General features: G+C 31.8%; 2 protein-coding genes across 3 annotated transcripts in view; one reads left to right on the plus strand and one right to left on the minus strand.

The window, feature by feature from the left end:
* Positions 1-2,562: 2,562 nt before the first annotated feature.
* LOC120114124 (9-cis-epoxycarotenoid dioxygenase NCED1, chloroplastic-like) lies at positions 2,563-4,631 on the minus strand. Its single transcript, XM_039135122.1, has one exon. It carries the CDS (start codon positions 4,498-4,500, stop codon positions 2,752-2,754), a length of 1,749 nt encoding a protein of 582 aa, XP_038991053.1. The 5' UTR covers positions 4,501-4,631; the 3' UTR covers positions 2,563-2,751.
* An 8,439-nt stretch (positions 4,632-13,070) lies between these two features.
* The window catches only part of LOC120114125 (interactor of constitutive active ROPs 1-like), a 28,785-nt gene continuing 25,147 nt past the window's right edge, over positions 13,071-16,708 (plus strand). For both annotated transcript variants that reach the window (XM_039135123.1, XM_039135124.1), the window contains exon 1: positions 13,071-13,082. The gene's annotated coding sequence lies outside the window, so the exon portion shown is untranslated. The remainder of the gene's footprint in view (positions 13,083-16,708) is intronic.

A 16,708-nucleotide genomic window follows, 5' to 3' on the forward strand; every position in this document is an offset into this window, starting at 1 on the left:
TAATTGATGCCTTTGTTGTTTTCCAGTATAAAAGATGTAATATCACCATACTTAAAAATGTCGTGATCCACCAAATGGACTGATTCAAGTGATAAGTAGCTTGATATCGTTTAAGTAAAGTCTTAGGTTCAAGTCATTGTGCATGCAGAAAATCTTCACTGAGAGACCTACGCACCAAAACCAAATATACGATCCGGGTCGGTCTAGATTAATCATAACAAAACCTTAAAACCAGAGGACAACAAAAAAATGTTCGTGATTCGGAAATCGAAAACAAATTATAATTTATTAAATTTCATCTTTTAAACATGATTACGCGAATCGATTTTAGTTCGAACCGAAGAGGTTTCCGATCATCCAGGCAAACTTCTGGATAAGGATTCAATCGATGACAATGGCAGCTGAAGTGAACAGTTCATTTGCATCTTTTTCTTGGCTACAACATATATATGTCATGAAACAAAGAGGATTATTGTCCATATGCTAATAATGATTAAGGCGACATTTTAGCAGTGCAAATTAGATAATTAAAATTGGTATAAAGTGATTAATTTTGTAAGAGGTTCACAGAAATGTTGGCTGATAGACTGTTTATATTCTATTTTATTTTTTTTACAAAAAAGTTTAGGTATGGGGTAGTTCCCGGTCTAAGACTATGGCATACCTAAGACTTAATTGAAATTTATATAGAAATTTACATATTGTTCACCAAGTGTGACGGTAGTAAAATTCGAACTTGACCTTCAGAGTTTAAATTCATGAATTTCAACCACTTGTGCCAGCATTCGTTGACATATTCTGTTTTATTTAATATTCATACAGGGTTATTTATTTTTCTATTAATCATTCAACTTTAATTTATGTATCGATTTAATTATTAAACTTTAAAACACTTCAAATCTAGCACTGAACTCTCGATTTTAATTTCTTGTTATTGGACTATTAAATGGTTATTGTTGTGATATTGTTGTCAACTCTTCTCCGTCTTTTTTTAAAGGAACTTATCAACTTTTTTTTAATTGTCATTATCAGTCGATTTTCATTATTATCTATCATTTATAACAAAATCGATATCAAAATATTTATATTTTCCTCTTTTATTTTCTTCTCTTATGATATTTAACAACTCCGTTTTGCCTTGGCAACGGGACATTGTTAATCAAAAGAAAATGACTTCACACCTTTAAGGATCAGTTTGGTATAACTTTTGAAAAAAATGACTTTTAAAAATATTGTAGAAACGAACTTTTGAAAGCGTTGTATGAAAGTGCAGTTTAAAATTTAATTATTTGAGATTGTTGTTAAAAAGTGAATCTGAAAAGATAAAATATCTATTATATATATTATGTTGTAAACTAAAAATATAGCATTTAAATTATATTTACACTCATTTATGAATCATGTCAATTTAAACTATAACAAATTTTAAAAAAATTATTATTATATATGAATTATATCAATTTAAACTATGATAAAAATATAAAAATATAATTATATTAAAAAAATATTTTACATAACTCGCTATTAATATTTTAATATATAAATAATAAAAAATTTTGTTTATTTTTAAATAATTAAAATAAATTATTAAAAGTAATAAATTATTTTTTAAGAATGTTAATATTAAATTATTAAAATAAAATGTAAATACATAATTAAGTGGAGGTCATGCATTAGTAAGGGTAAAATTATAATTTGACTCCAAACAGAAAGTTGAAAAGAAATTCGAACTTTTACTGTTAGTTTGAAACCACCGTTTCTATTATAATTTATTTGTTTTATTTTTTATCCATTTAACGTTAATCTTATGGTCAAAACGAATTTTTTAACTAAAAGAACCTTTAAAAGTATTACCAATCGTACCTTAAGACGTTGGGACACATCATCCCTCCCTGCGACGAATAAACCATCACCCCCTTAACATGTAGGGTTTATGTGTTCCCTTCCTCCCATGTAGCCCCTGATAAAAACATACAACATGGTCAATATAAATTTCAAAAGAAAAAAAATATGGCCAATTTTTCTTTTAAACATGGTTAAAGGAATAGTTATTTTTTTAAGTTTTAAATTCATGCACCAACGACTGCAGTAAGGATAATTGAACGTTCATTATCAAATGATTAAGATTATTTAAAATAAATATTAGGTTAATTTAAAAAAATCCAACTCCAAGACATTGCATACACATTAAGAAAAATGTCCAATCAGTTGTTTTTCCATGAATGATTTAACATCTAACCCTGCTGTATTCTCATTTGTTCGTTGTTTCTAACGATTTCAACTCGATTGAGCTTGTCAAAAATTGACCAAACCATTAGACATGTTAAACAAATCGACTTGTCTTGTCGGCTATCCATGCAAATACATATACAATCCAGGCACGTTATCGTACAGGGTAGATATCCAATGGTAATAAACAAAGTAATTGTATGCGAGAAAAATATAAATGTACTGTAAATTTCAATTCAAGTATTCACAAGTGAACAGAGAATTACAGAGGAAATACTATTTTTCCTGTAATTTTATGTACTGCTTGATGAACAGGAAGTGAAATAATATGCTGAAACCAGCTGAGCTTCGAGACAAAAGCTACTAACTGTGTTTACCAGAATCTTTTTTCACAGTGAATAGTAAGCAAAAAAGGGTTATGGAAATGTAGGGTTAACCCTAAAAACAGGGTTTAAAAACAGAGGAGATTCCGTGGACAATCACATGTAAAGCGTCCCTCCGGTAAAAATATCTTCTTTTTGATCATCTGAAGGCCTGCTTTTCCAAGTCCTTTGAGCTTATGAACGTTCCGTGAAAACCGTATGGAACTCGAGACGGGAGTTGAACCGTGGCTTCTACCTTTAAATCCATGGCGTTCACGATTTGCAGCTCCGATTTCCATGTCTTCTCGTCGTGGACGAAGGCTAGGATATAGCCGTCGTCTTCATTCGGGGAATCGGGGTTTCGAGGGAAGAACAAAGGCTCGCCGCCGTACCTTTGATCGCCGTAGATGTATTTATGGACTTCTCCGGTGGAGAGGTCGACTTTGGCGAATCCCGATACTTTAGGCCAAGGCTCGGCTAGAGCCAAATATGCGAATTTGGTTTTTCTTCCGAGTAAGTTCTTGTTCACCATCCCTGCTTCCAAATTCACTTGCTCGGATTCCGAAATGATGGCGCGCCGAGTCGACTTGCCGGTCTTCAAATTCAATCGGATTTCGGAGAGAACGCTCTCGAGATTCTCTTCACATTCGTTGAAAATCGAATCTGGCGGCGTCATGCAAGAGCCGATCACGACGACTTCGTCGGTCTCCGACTCTTCCCATGCATTCCAAAGATGGAAACAAAAGCAATCAGGTGCCTCAATCCATTTAATCCCACAGGCATCATTGGCATTTTTGTCTAATACCCCAAACCTTGCCACCTTGTTCTTGTCATACACAACGGGTGAACCACCGTGGACCATCTCACCCAATTTGAAAACCACTTGCTGGTCCGGGATCACCACGAAATTCTCGGTGATTGCGAAGTCGTGCATCATGGTCGGACCATCGACCGGGATTTCGACATCGGGCGATTTCGAGCCATCGGGTGCGAATTTGAAGTACTTAAGATATGGTTTTTGGATGACATCATAGCTGAGAGCAAAGAATTCACCCGTTTGTGGATCAACTTTGGGGTGAGCAATCATTGTAGACTTTAACTGACCATCAAAATCATATCTGCCAACCGTTTTCAAGTCCCCGGACGGTGTGATACGAACATGGTAAGGCAAATCGTCTTCCGACATCGCGAGGAGGTGGTCTTTGAAGTAAACAAGACCAGCGTTAGCGACGCCGGTCCCATGGCTCGGATCCACGAGTCCGAATAAGCCACGAGCGTAGAAAAGTAACAGCCTAGCTATGCCTGAGTGGCCATGGAGTTCACCTATGGCCTTGGGGAAAACTGAACGACCGAAACATTTTTCTTGAACAAGACGGTTCGTCTCGGTGAACCTACAAGCGTAGCTAGCCGAGCCATTTTTGAACTGAACCGCATGAACCATCCCATCCCCGTCGAAGAAATGGTGCCCGGCCACCGGCTCGTGAAGCGGGTTAGCCCCGTTTCGAGCGTAGACTCCTTGTATACATTCCGGGATTGTGCCGATAACGGGAAGTCTCTGCTTAACTGGCTGCTCAGGTACAGGAGCAAAGTTGCCGGCGATTTGAACTCTGGGGTCGGCCGTTTTCGGCAAAGGATGGTGACGCTCGTGAGAGACTAAAGCATTCTCCACTGCATCTAAAGCCATAGCCGCCGCTCTCTGCAACGGATTCCATTGCTGGGATTGAGCTTTCTCTTCATCACAACATGTGTGTTGCCTAGGAAAATGAAGAATCGAAGGGGTCTGAAGAGAGCAAGAAATGTATCTCTTGAACACAATAGAAGAAGAAGAAGAAGATTTGGAAACAGGGAGTTTAGTACCCTTAAAACAACAGCTCGCACTTGCAACTGACGATGCTGATGAAGAAGCCATAGGGGCCAATAACTATTCTTCGGGATGAATCGTGAAATTTGATTGGGCTTTGAAAAAGAACAACAAATATTGTAGTTTATGAGAAATGCGTGCTTAGGTGATGTTTGGTTGAAGAGAAAATGTGGGGGGAGAGTGGAGTGATGAGGGAAATCGGGGAGAGAGAAGAAGGTATATATAGACAAGGAAAGGAGGGAGGGATCCATTAGACATATAAGAGGAGACCACGTGTTGCATTTGAGTTGGGAAGAAGGGGCCGAGTCCGAGTGAGAATGTTTAGTGATTTAGACGACGAGTTGCGGGACATATTTGCTTAATCCTTTGACACGACCACCCCCTATCTTCCTTTTTGTAATTTATTTTCCTTTATTTTGTGTAGAGATCCCAGAGTTTTAATGGGAATGAAATTTAGGTACTCCTCTTATTCTAATTGAATTATATCACTATAAGCGACTTTAATAGTTAAAAGAATTATTGTTATTTTTAAAGATCTTGGGTTTGAACATGATGTCTACGGAAATATTTAAACATTCGTTATCAAATAATTAAACGTCTTTCAAACAAATATTATCTTATAATCATCTCAGACCGATAAAAAAGTTATGCGCCTCAGCTTAAAATTTATTCATATTTATCTTAAGATTAATAAATATTAATCTCTTAATATTTGTGATTGTAATTCTTAATTAAATTTAGGTAAAGTATACAAATGGACTTTTAACCATAAGATATTGTTTTATTAAGCCCGACTATTAAAAGTTATAAAATGGTCTTCTGACTATATAATGTTGCCTTGTTAAGTCCTTCAACTATTAAAAATTATAAAATGGTCATCTGACTATTCATTATGTTCCAAACTCATATTTTTTTCGTTCAATTGGTAGTTGTCTAAACTAGACGTTAACGTGACAACCGAGATATGATAGTCATTTCATATTATGGGATTAGATTTTACTATATCACAATCAACAGGTTAACGTTTAGCTCGGAATGCCGTCAATTTTTAACAGAAAATGACAAGTTTGAAACATAATGAATAGTCGGGCGACCATTTTATAACTTTTAATAGTCGAAGAATTCAATAAAGCAACACTCAATAGTTAGAATACAATTTTGTAACTTTTAATAGTTAAGGGACATAATAAAGCAACACTCAATAGTTAGAATACAATTTTGATCAGGTTTTTAATATCTAAATTTTTATTTTTTAAAAAAAATTATACATGAATTTTAGTTTTTGTTATATTTTAATATTCACGTTCAAAATTTAACATTAAGTTTTGAAAAAAATTTAAAAGTTTAGGTATTAAAATAGACCAATGCATAGTTTAGGTACTAAACTAGTCAAGTTTTTTACAATATGTACTAAAATGAAACAAAAACTAAATATTAAGTTTGATTTTAAAAAAATTAAAAATTTAAATATTAAAACGTACTAAAATTAATAGTTTAGGTATTAAAATGATACATTTACCCCCATGACATTATGGGTAGGGAGTAGGGACAAGGGATGGTAGAGCGCGTTTCATCCTCAAACGAGACTGGTTTGGGGTAACACGTGGCCTTTGCTGCTTCTCAACTCCCAAATCTAGGTCACGTCATTTGTTCCACGCGCTTCCCCTCTTCTTCTCCTGGTTAACTAAATCAATTAAAACAAATATCATTAATTATCAGTTAATCAAGATGAAATGTTAAATCATTTAAATAAAATTAAAAATTTTGCATTTTGACGTTGTAAATAAAATAATTGAATTAATATGTTTTACAATATTTTTTTTAAAATACCTAATTGATTAATAAATTATATTTTAGTTAATTTTACCTAACGATAAAGACAACATAAATTTTACCCAAAAACCCTATAATATTTGCTGTCGTGTGGCACTCTGTGCCCAAGTTATTTAAATTAATCACTTAATCCAAAATGGGGGGACAGCAGACAGGTAAGAGTTAGGTACCCTATTTGACGGCACTGTCCTTGTATTTTCCATTTCAATTTGTTTTGTTAGTTAATTTTAGGGTTGAAATTATTGTGAAAATTGAAATTTGGATCTTAAAAAATGATATTATTAAGATAAATAGTTATGAATTTTAATATAAATAATTAAATTAGGTTGAATTTTCGGTCGAGTGGAGCTTCCCAAAATCCGAGATGTGTTAAGTGACAAATGAAGAGTATAATATTCATGTTGAATTTCAGATCGAATAGAATCTACCTAAATACGGATCTGATCAGATGACAAATAAAAGATATAATACTTGAGTCTAGTTCGGATATACCACAAACCTAGATCAGTTCATGCCCACCCCTAAGGGAGGTATTGAAATCTTTGATGCATCAAGTGTAATTCTAATGTTGATTAATTAGCATATCTTTTCAAGAAATATTTTGTTAATAATTGGTCATTTAATTATTGATTACAATAAATATATTACCCGATTAATTGATTTTTTTTATAATTACAGGTGAGAAAAGATTCCTCTTCCAATTTATTTCCCACCATGAACACGAAGGAGGTAAATAATATTTTTAACATAAAACTTTAAATAATAGGGTAACATGTAACAACCTTATCTCCATTCATCTTCTTGCAATTTATTTATTTATGTATTTGGGTAAACTACAAGTTTAGTACATATTCTATCATTTTTTATATGTTTTAGTATCTAACTTTTTTAATATTTTCAAAATCATGCCTAACATTTAGTTTTTATTTCATTTTAATACCCAGTTGAAATCTTAACATAAAGTTTTGAAACAAAATTGAAAGTTTGGGTACTAAAACGGATTAAAACTGATAGTTTAAGTACTAAATGCGTTAAGTTTTATTAAAATGAAATAAAAGCTAAACATTATGTATAGTTTTAAAAAATGAAAGTTTAGGTACTAATATGGACCAAAAATGATAATTTAGGTACTAAAAACATAATTTGCCTTATTTATTTAGGGTAAATTACAAGTTTAGTACCTAAACTATCACTTTTGGTCCATTTTAATACAAAAACTTTTAATTTTTAAAAAATATACATAAAGTTTAGTTTTGTTTCATTTTAGTATCACCGTTCAAAATTTAACGTTAAGTTTTGGGGGGAAATTGAAATTTTAAGTACTAACACGGGCCAAAATTGGTATTTTATGTACTAAACGTGTTAAGTTTTTAATAACGGAGTACTAAAATGAAACAAAAACTAAACATTGGATATGATTTTGAAAAAAAATGAAATTTTAGGTAAAAACGGATCAAAACTAACAGTTTAGTTACTAAAACAAATTAAAATTGATAGTTTAGATACTAAATGCATAATTTACCCGTTTATTTATCAATGGGAGATATGGTCTCTTCCCCTAATGTCATGGATGACCTTAAACCACTCAACAATTTAATATTATATTTTCACTTTATGATAATATTATTAAACTCAATCAAAAGCTAACGGTTGGTTAATTTGTTGATAGGTGACCAATCTCTCACCTTAATTAATAACTGAATTACAACATTCTCAAACCCTCTAACGTGTCCAACAATAATTAGGCTAATTAAGTAGAAAGTTAAGGGGTTAAATTAGGCTAATTACGACCTAAAACCATGTTATTCAACCCACCCAAATAAACCATGTGTAGTGCATACACGTGCCCGTCTGTCATTTTGGGGTTGGTTCGTAAAGCACTCGCATGTTAGATTTTTGGCAAACAGAAGTAACGATAATGATTTATATTTGCATTATTGATTGCTTTGGTGTATGAAATGCTGATTTCTGCTTATTTGATTAAGTTTTTTAAGGAATTGTTTCTAGATAATAACACGAGATTATATCAAAACAAATTATTAAAATTTAGGGGTTTTTTATAATTATTTTTAGTCATAATTTATTTGTTAGTTATATGATTGAAAATAGATAACGAGAAAATCGAGATTCTAGTTATTTTTGTCGAAAGAGGTACATGTAGGGATGGGTATGGGACCTAAACCCGACGTGCAAGGACAGAGGTAGGAATTTATGTCGGGGTGCGAATATAAAAAATTATATTAAAACCCTAAGGGTGCGAGATTATAAAATCTCAGGGGTGCGGAATTAAATAATTCATATAAAATACAAAGAAAATATCTAAAATATAAAGGAATTTTAAATTTATAAGGGGTGCGACCACACCCCTTCGGTCCATCCCTGCCGACAAGTTCTTACCCAAATCGACCCGATCGAGTCGGATTTTTTTTTAAATTGGGTTCGGATTCGGGTTGGGTCAATTGTTTTAAGGTTATGTTCGGGTCGGATTAGGTTCAGGTTTAGGGTGAAATACATGACCGAAAAAATTATAATTTTATCTTATATATTTAGGGATAATTGTAATAATATCCATATATATATTATTTTCTTTCAATTAAACTTCTATTTTTATTGAATACAAATAAGATAATTTAAATAAATATATTATTTCGGGTCAAATTAGTTTGGGTTTAGATTTTATCTCAAAAAATTGGATCGAGTTTAGGTCAGGTGGAATGTGTATATTTTTCATGTCGGCTTTGTGTTAGGTGGAGGGTTTATAATTTTCGGGTCGAGTTAGGTGGATCAAAAATCCGACCGGACCCAACCCTTACCCATCCATAGGTACATGAGTCTATTACTTTTGTTTTTTTCCCCTTAATGAAGCTTAAGAATTTAAAATTACTTTTTATCTAACAAGTTAGGTTAATATATTTTTTTATAAAAGAAATTAGGATAAGAATTAGGTGTTATTTTTTTTATTTTTTTGTTAGTACGAGATAAGTATAAATTAATATTTATTCGAAATACTCTCAATCATTTGACATTGAACATTTAAACATTCTTACAGATAGTGACAACTTTAGAAATTAAAAAAAAATAAGGATCTAGAATTTTAACATTCTATTTTCTAAAAAAGTGAGTATGCAAAATTCTTTTATTTTTTCATTCCCCTTAACATATTAAACTATATTTAACAATTTTTCTACAATAATGGGTATTCAATTGACCCCACCAAGGCTACATACATCCGCCTCTTCTTACCGACATCATGCTATAATCCGATATCTCTATAGATAACAATCATCCCTTACAATCATGATTAGTTGCCACTATCGCAATTGCAATTAATTAATTTGACATATTGTGCAGCTTGCATTACCAATATGTAAAAATATCTGAACTTGAAGGAGCTGATGAATAAATAGCATAGCCTTTTATTGTCTCCATAGGTGATGGAAGAATATCCTCTCAAAGAATAATTCAATTTAAAACTATTCGGACAACAGACTTTACCTGAATAAACTGCCAACTGCCAACTGCCAACTAACATTTCACTTTTGTGTGTGTTATCCTTAAATAATATTATACCAAGTAATTACATTTTGCTTTCTATGTACCCATCAATCTTAGCCTGTAAGCTTGAATAATTACAAAGTGCATGCACTTTAATAAAAAGTTTATGGAACACTAATTATCATTAACCCTATGTTTGATTTTTTAAGCTTAACCTTAATAAGTGGTTAAGATTAATCTATTATCTTATTATTTAATAATAGGAATTTAATATAAAAAAATTAAAAGAGAAAAAAAAACTAATTTTATTTAAGTTTAAACTGAAAAAGACCTAAAATAGATCATCAGATCAAAAATTTTGGGAGGGCAAAAGCCCTTTCCGCTCTCCGTGTACTTTTGTCCACGCACGTAAGTATATTATATGTATAAATACATAAGACACTACATTAATTAGAGGTTGGCATATGTTGGCCTCAATTATTTTATGGGGACCTTTTATGATATCTTGTTTAGGCGACCTTAATATAAGATGAGATTAACATTAATGACAAGAAAATTAGTTAAGAGAAGAGAAAGGAAAGGGAGCTTGCATTAACGATTGGTCTTCAATATGGTCCCATATGAAAAGGGTACGTTGAATTAAGGCACATGGAGGGCACATTGTTTGGCAGCAAAAGGAGAGGTGGGTGGCTACCCAAAACAAAATTAGTGGGTGCTACTTTGTGCTATGTAGTGTACCATGCATTTAATAATAGACAATTTACGGAGGAAAAAAAACATTCATTTTGTTTTTATTGCATATATGTATGTAGGGGCATGATCTGTTAACCCCTAATATAAAATTAAGAGTTTTATATCTTTTTAAGACCATTGGATGAGAGAAATCAAAGGATGAAATCAACAGTAGAAAATGAGAAGATATTCACCGGAAACAAAATGAATTAATCGCAGTCTTTGATTTCTCTTGGTCCAATGATCCTAAAAAGATATTAAAACTCTTAATTTAAAAGTGTAATTAGATATGGACCCATATACACATACATAAACATATACATATGCATGAACATAAACATATACATATAATGCATTGAAATTATGTTACAAGATAGATATTAGTGTGTTTAGTAGTTTCTATCGAGTCATGTTGTTAATGATAATTAAAACTGTTCATTTTTTTTTAATTTATTGATTAACATAATTTTTTTAGTAGTAGAATAATTTTATGACGTACTTGAATATATAAATCTCGTTCTATTAATATACACATATTATTAATTTGTGAAATAAATTCAAAAGAATGAAACAACAGGACGATACATGTTTACGAGACGCACGATAATATAAGATGGAACATCTAGGATGTACCATATTGATGTGTAAAAAAATTGTCAGCTTGCTGACGTGGACGAGGCAATGACTTGGATTTGTTACATTGAATTTTCTCACCCTTGCCCTTTGTTTTCCCTTGGTTCAAAGTGATGCCCTTTTTGCTTTGCTTCTCATAATTTTATCTTTTGTCACATTATTTTCGTTAGAAAAATATTAAACGTTTAAATTTATTCGATGGTACATTCTTCTACATAATACATTAATGACGACGTCAGCTGAATCAAATTTAGGGTAAACTACACAAAGGGACCTCCGATTGTAAGATATTGTTTTATTAAGTCTATCGACCATTAAAAGTTACGAAATGATCGCCCGACTATAGAGTGTTACTTTGTTGAGTCCCTCGACTATTAAAAGTTACAAAATGGTCACCCGACTATTCACTATGTTTTAAATTTGTTATTTTCCGTTAAAAAATTGACAATATTCTTAGTTGAATGTTAACATGTTGATTGTGATATGATAAAATATGATCTTAAAATCTCAAAACTATCATATCTCAGTCATCATGTTAACGTCCAACTTAGACAACGTCAAATTTTTTTATGGAAAAGGAAGAATTTGCAACATAATAAATAGTCGGGTGGCCATTTTGTAACTTTTAATTGTCAAGGGACATAACAAAGTAACATTGTATAGTCGGATGACTATTTTGTAAGTTTTAATAGTCGAAGGACTTAATAAAATAATATCCTATAGTTAGAGATCGTTTGTGTACTTTACCCCTAAATTTAATTTATAATAATTTTTTTGGTAAAAAGGCATCAAAGGTATTATACTTTTAAAAAATCAATGTGACCCTCGTATTATTCTCTCTCTCAATGTGGCCCTCCAATTCAGAAAATAAGTTTAATGTGGCCCTTTTACCAACATTTTTCGTTGACCGTTACGGTGCTGACATAGCAGTTCACATTGGTTGATAACGTGAAGAATAACATGACAGATGGGCTAAATTTGTAATTCAAACATGACATGTGGGCTAAATTGGTAACTCAAACATGACAAACTGTGGACCGTCACATCAGCACCGTAAAAATGATGAAAAGTGTTAGTCAAAGGGCCACATTAAGTTTGTTTAATGAGTTGGAGGGTCACATTGAAAAAGAAAAATAGATATATCTCTAATACCTTTTTAATTTTAAATTAAGGAATTTGGATTTAGAATAGTACAAAATGGGCTTAGAAAAAGTGGATCCAAACAAAAGGGTTGACCCACATTGTTTGGATGGGAAGCCGCCCTACCAATGGTCATGGAGACGGCAAAAAGCAGCATAGATTATAAGCGGTTAACTGTTTGGGACGTGTTTGGAAATGTCAAATCAATCAATTCACATTCTGCCAAACCCTGCATGCCTGTTTGGATAGGAAGCATGGCAGGTTCAATTCACTGGTCCACTTTCTTCCTTGTTTTCTTTTCCAAACAGGCCGTTATTATACTTGTCCTCGTATGAGGTTATGGATGCTGCTCGCAGTCACCAATTCCTCGAGGGTTATAATTGTCCCTATATGAGAAACCTTGGGTAGGACCCACTTACACTTGCGTAAAATTAAAATTAAGGTGGCTTTTGGTTAGATATAATCCTTTGGAATTTGGGGAATTAGAATTCAATTCCATCACTTTTTCATGTTTGGTTCAAGTTTTCTAAGGGAATTAGAATCTCTCATGGTTTTAACTTTTCATCAAATGAGCGAAAGTGAATTTCATCCAAGAATGGATGGAATTCAATTCCCTTATTGGAGGGAATTGAAATTTGATCAGACCACCCTCATCAATCTTTTGGTAACTTATTTATATATCGAATAAAAATATTTTTTTATTATTTCGGGTGGGGTCGGTCGGGTTTCTAATTTATATATTTAGGTTAGGTCGGGTGAAACTTTATTTTGGTCGGGTCGGATAGGTTTTTTTAAGTGTGATATTCGGGTCGGGTCGAGTTCAGGTTAAGGGTGAAAATACCTGAACCGAAAATATATATAATTTTATCTTAAATATTTAGGAACAATTACAATAATACCCCTCTATATATATTTTTTTCAATTAAGTCACTGTTTTTATTGAATAAAAATAATTTTTATTATTTCAGGTTGGGTCGGGTCGGATTTCTAATTCATATATTCGAGTTGGGTCGGGTCGGGTGAAACTTTATTTTGTTTGGGTCGGGTCGAGATTTTTATGTATGATATTCGGGTCGAGTAGGGTTGGGTTTTTTTATGTGTGATATTCGGCTTGGGTCGGGTTTTTTTAAGTGTGATATTTGGGTCGGGTCGGGTTCGGGTTTAGGGTGAAAAAAACCGGACCGACCCCAAAAAAAATAATTTTACCTTATATATTTAGGAATAATTACAATAATACCCATCTATATATAATTTTTTTCAATTAAGTCAATGTTTTTATTGAATAAAAATAATTTTTTATTATTTTGTGTCGTGTCGGGTCGGGTTTCTAATTCATATATTGAATAAAAATATTTTTTTGTATATTTTTTGGTAACTAATTAACATACTCCGATTGGAATGTATTAAAATATTGCTCTATCTTTTGGTAACTTATTAACATATTTTGATTGCGATGATTTTAACTTATGATGTTTATTAGCATGATTTTTATAATTTATTGAAATAATAATCAATCAATAAAATGAAATTTTAATATTTTTTAATTTTTTATAATATATTACTACATGTAAGTTATAAAACAAACTAAAATAAAGCAAAAAAATAAGAAGGACAATTCTGTCATTTTACATTACTGAAATCAAATTCATCTGACATGTCTGCGAACCAAACAGAATATGGAATTGGATTCCAATTCTATTTCCTGCCAATCAAATAGAATATAAAATTGGATTCCAATTCCTGACAGATTTCAATTCCTTCACAAAGTTCAATTCCCTCATAAACATTCCAGCGAACCAAACGCCACCTAAAAGTTTTATATTTTTTTATATTTTAAGACTATTAGATTGAAAAAAATCAAAAGTTGAAATTGATTCTCTGTTTTTATTCTTCTTTTAACGAACATCTTATTATTTCTTATTGTTGATCTTAACTCGTGATTTCTCTTATTATGGTCCTATAAAAATGTAGAACTAAGAGTTTTAAACTAGGTGTATATAAATTATATATTTTTTAATTCGAATGAAGAGTTGTGGTCAGTAAAAAAAGACAATCGTAAACCAATGAGCTTTATAATATCGCAAAAGTATTGTAGAGAAATAATCACTAATCTCTTCTAAAGCTTGGGGAGAGAGGGGGAAGCCCCTACATCAATCTTTCTTCGAGGTATAAATGTCAATGACTTACTTATCCTGACGACAACTGTAAAGTTTATCTCTAACTAACAATATAAAGTTGTCAAAGGTTTAATTATGAAATTATATATATATATATATATATAATTACATTGTATAAAATTAAAAAGTTTTATATTTTTAAGATATTTAGATGAGAAAAATTAAATGTTGAGATCAACAATAGAAATAAGAAGATATTCACTTAAAAAAAAAGAGTTAATCACAATCTTTGATTTATACTCATCCAGTAGTCCTAAAAATGTATAAAACTACAATTTTTACATTAGGTAGAATGAATTCTAACCTATACCATTGGACAAGGGAAAATCAAAAACTGTGATTAACAGTAAAAATAAGGAAAAAAATCACCGAAAAAACAAGGAGTTAAACCACCATACAAACCTTTTTAGTGTAAAAGTAGCTAGTTTTGATATCATAGAATCTTTGCCAGTTGGATGAGGATATAAAATTTAAGTGATAAGGCTAAAACAAGCCGTTCAAGATAAGAACTGCTAATGACCACTTTTGGTTAATATTTATATATATTTTGTCAAAACTCTTGAGGTTTCTTGTACAAATGCAATCCCCATTGTCTCATATTTAACTAAATATTGTCTCAAATTAAATATGACAAAAACAATTTCTTCAAACGACAAAATCCCATTAAATTGTTTTTACCATGATCAAAGATCTTTTATTCTTTCAAGATCCTCTTATCATGTGTCCTGTCGCAATCGGGCCCTCAGAGGAAAGGCCGACGAGTTGCACCGATGGGGTTTTTTCTTGAAAAGGTTTTGAAATGTTGGGAATAGCCGCCAATCATTTTAAGGTGAGATTGAAACATAAAAAATCGGATAATCTTACTAAAACATTTTATTTTTATCAAAAATACCAAATTTATCTGCGAAAAACCAGAAATCGGGTTCGAGAGTCAATTATATGTGGAGAATGATTAGTACCCCCACAAAGCCGAAAAATTGATACCTAGTTGATTACCCTATATTTAAAATTGGAAATTTTGAGTTCGAGGTTCTATTTAATTTAAAAATCATCATGAATGCCCAATTTGGAAAAGGATGTTGGTTTACTAAGACAAAAAACGACCACCCTCGAGCATGTAATGTGAAAGCTTCGTTACTGATCTATGTAATCGAACATTGCCTTAAAGTTTGAGAAATCATGATATGGGGGTTTTGAAAATGATGTCCACCTACTTCGGGAATTACCATCGGTCACCCCTTGAGCATAATGCAGAGAATACACTATTAACTCCTTGGTAAGTCAACATTGCCTTAATTTTGAAATCAAATCCAAACAAACAATTTATTTTTGAACCTAATTATTCTAAATGGTTAATTAAGGCTTCCCCTAACTTAAACTGTCAAATTATGTAATTTAAAGAACATATGGGATTAAACCTAGAAATAGAGGCTCTACTATTAATCCTATTTGCTTTTAACCAGTTATTGAATCGAATAATCGAGATGCTCCCTTGGGCATTTAGGCGAGGGCCAACACAAATTACTCTCTAAATTAAAGGACTAAAGTGAAATTAAACTAATGTGAAGGCACTAATTAAAACCTAGTTAATTTTGTTTAAAGAAAACCTAATTAAAAGTCTAAGGGATAAATTATGAGAATAGATCTAAGATCAAGGATTAATTTTATAACCGATTATTGGATCAAGTAATCGAAAATAGTCCCTTGAGCATGAAGGTGAGGGTCATTTCGAACTACTCCCTAAATTAGAGACTAAAGTGAATGGGGTCTAAAGTTAGGGACTAGATCTAAAGAAGTTTAAACCTAATAAGTTCAACCTAGGACTAAATTTAAAAAAAGCAAGATAAAATAATTACAATGAAATGCATACCATGAATTTAAAGGGTTAAATTGCTAAGGAAATTAAAATTCAAGGGACCAAAATTAATCATCGGACCAAGATGCAACAAAACAGCAAATTGGGGATCAAATTTTAATTAAGACTCAAATCTTACACACAGTGACCAAATCAACATCAATCGAAATTAAACAACTACTTTAAGAAATAAAGCACGGGATTAGTGACTAAATACTAAAACACACTAAATTGGTGAGGACCAGAACATAATATTCCATTTTTCAAAGTATACTAACAAACAAATGGTTAAATCACTAAATCAGGTCATCAAACTTGAATAACAAAGCAAACAATCATTTACATGTGATTAAAATGTAAAAACACGACAATATTAGGGGATATAAGACCA

The sequence above is a fragment of the Hibiscus syriacus genome, unplaced genomic scaffold, assembly GCF_006381635.1.
Source record: "Hibiscus syriacus cultivar Baekdansim isolate YM2019G1 unplaced genomic scaffold, ASM638163v2 tig00110220_pilon, whole genome shotgun sequence".
In the NCBI taxonomy this organism is placed as follows: Eukaryota; Viridiplantae; Streptophyta; class Magnoliopsida; order Malvales; family Malvaceae; genus Hibiscus; species Hibiscus syriacus.

Coding starts and splice junctions, on each gene's coding strand:
- LOC120114124 (XM_039135122.1), bottom strand. CDS start 4,500: ATGGCTTCTTCATCAGCATCGTCAGTTGCAAGTGCGAGCTGTTGTTTT.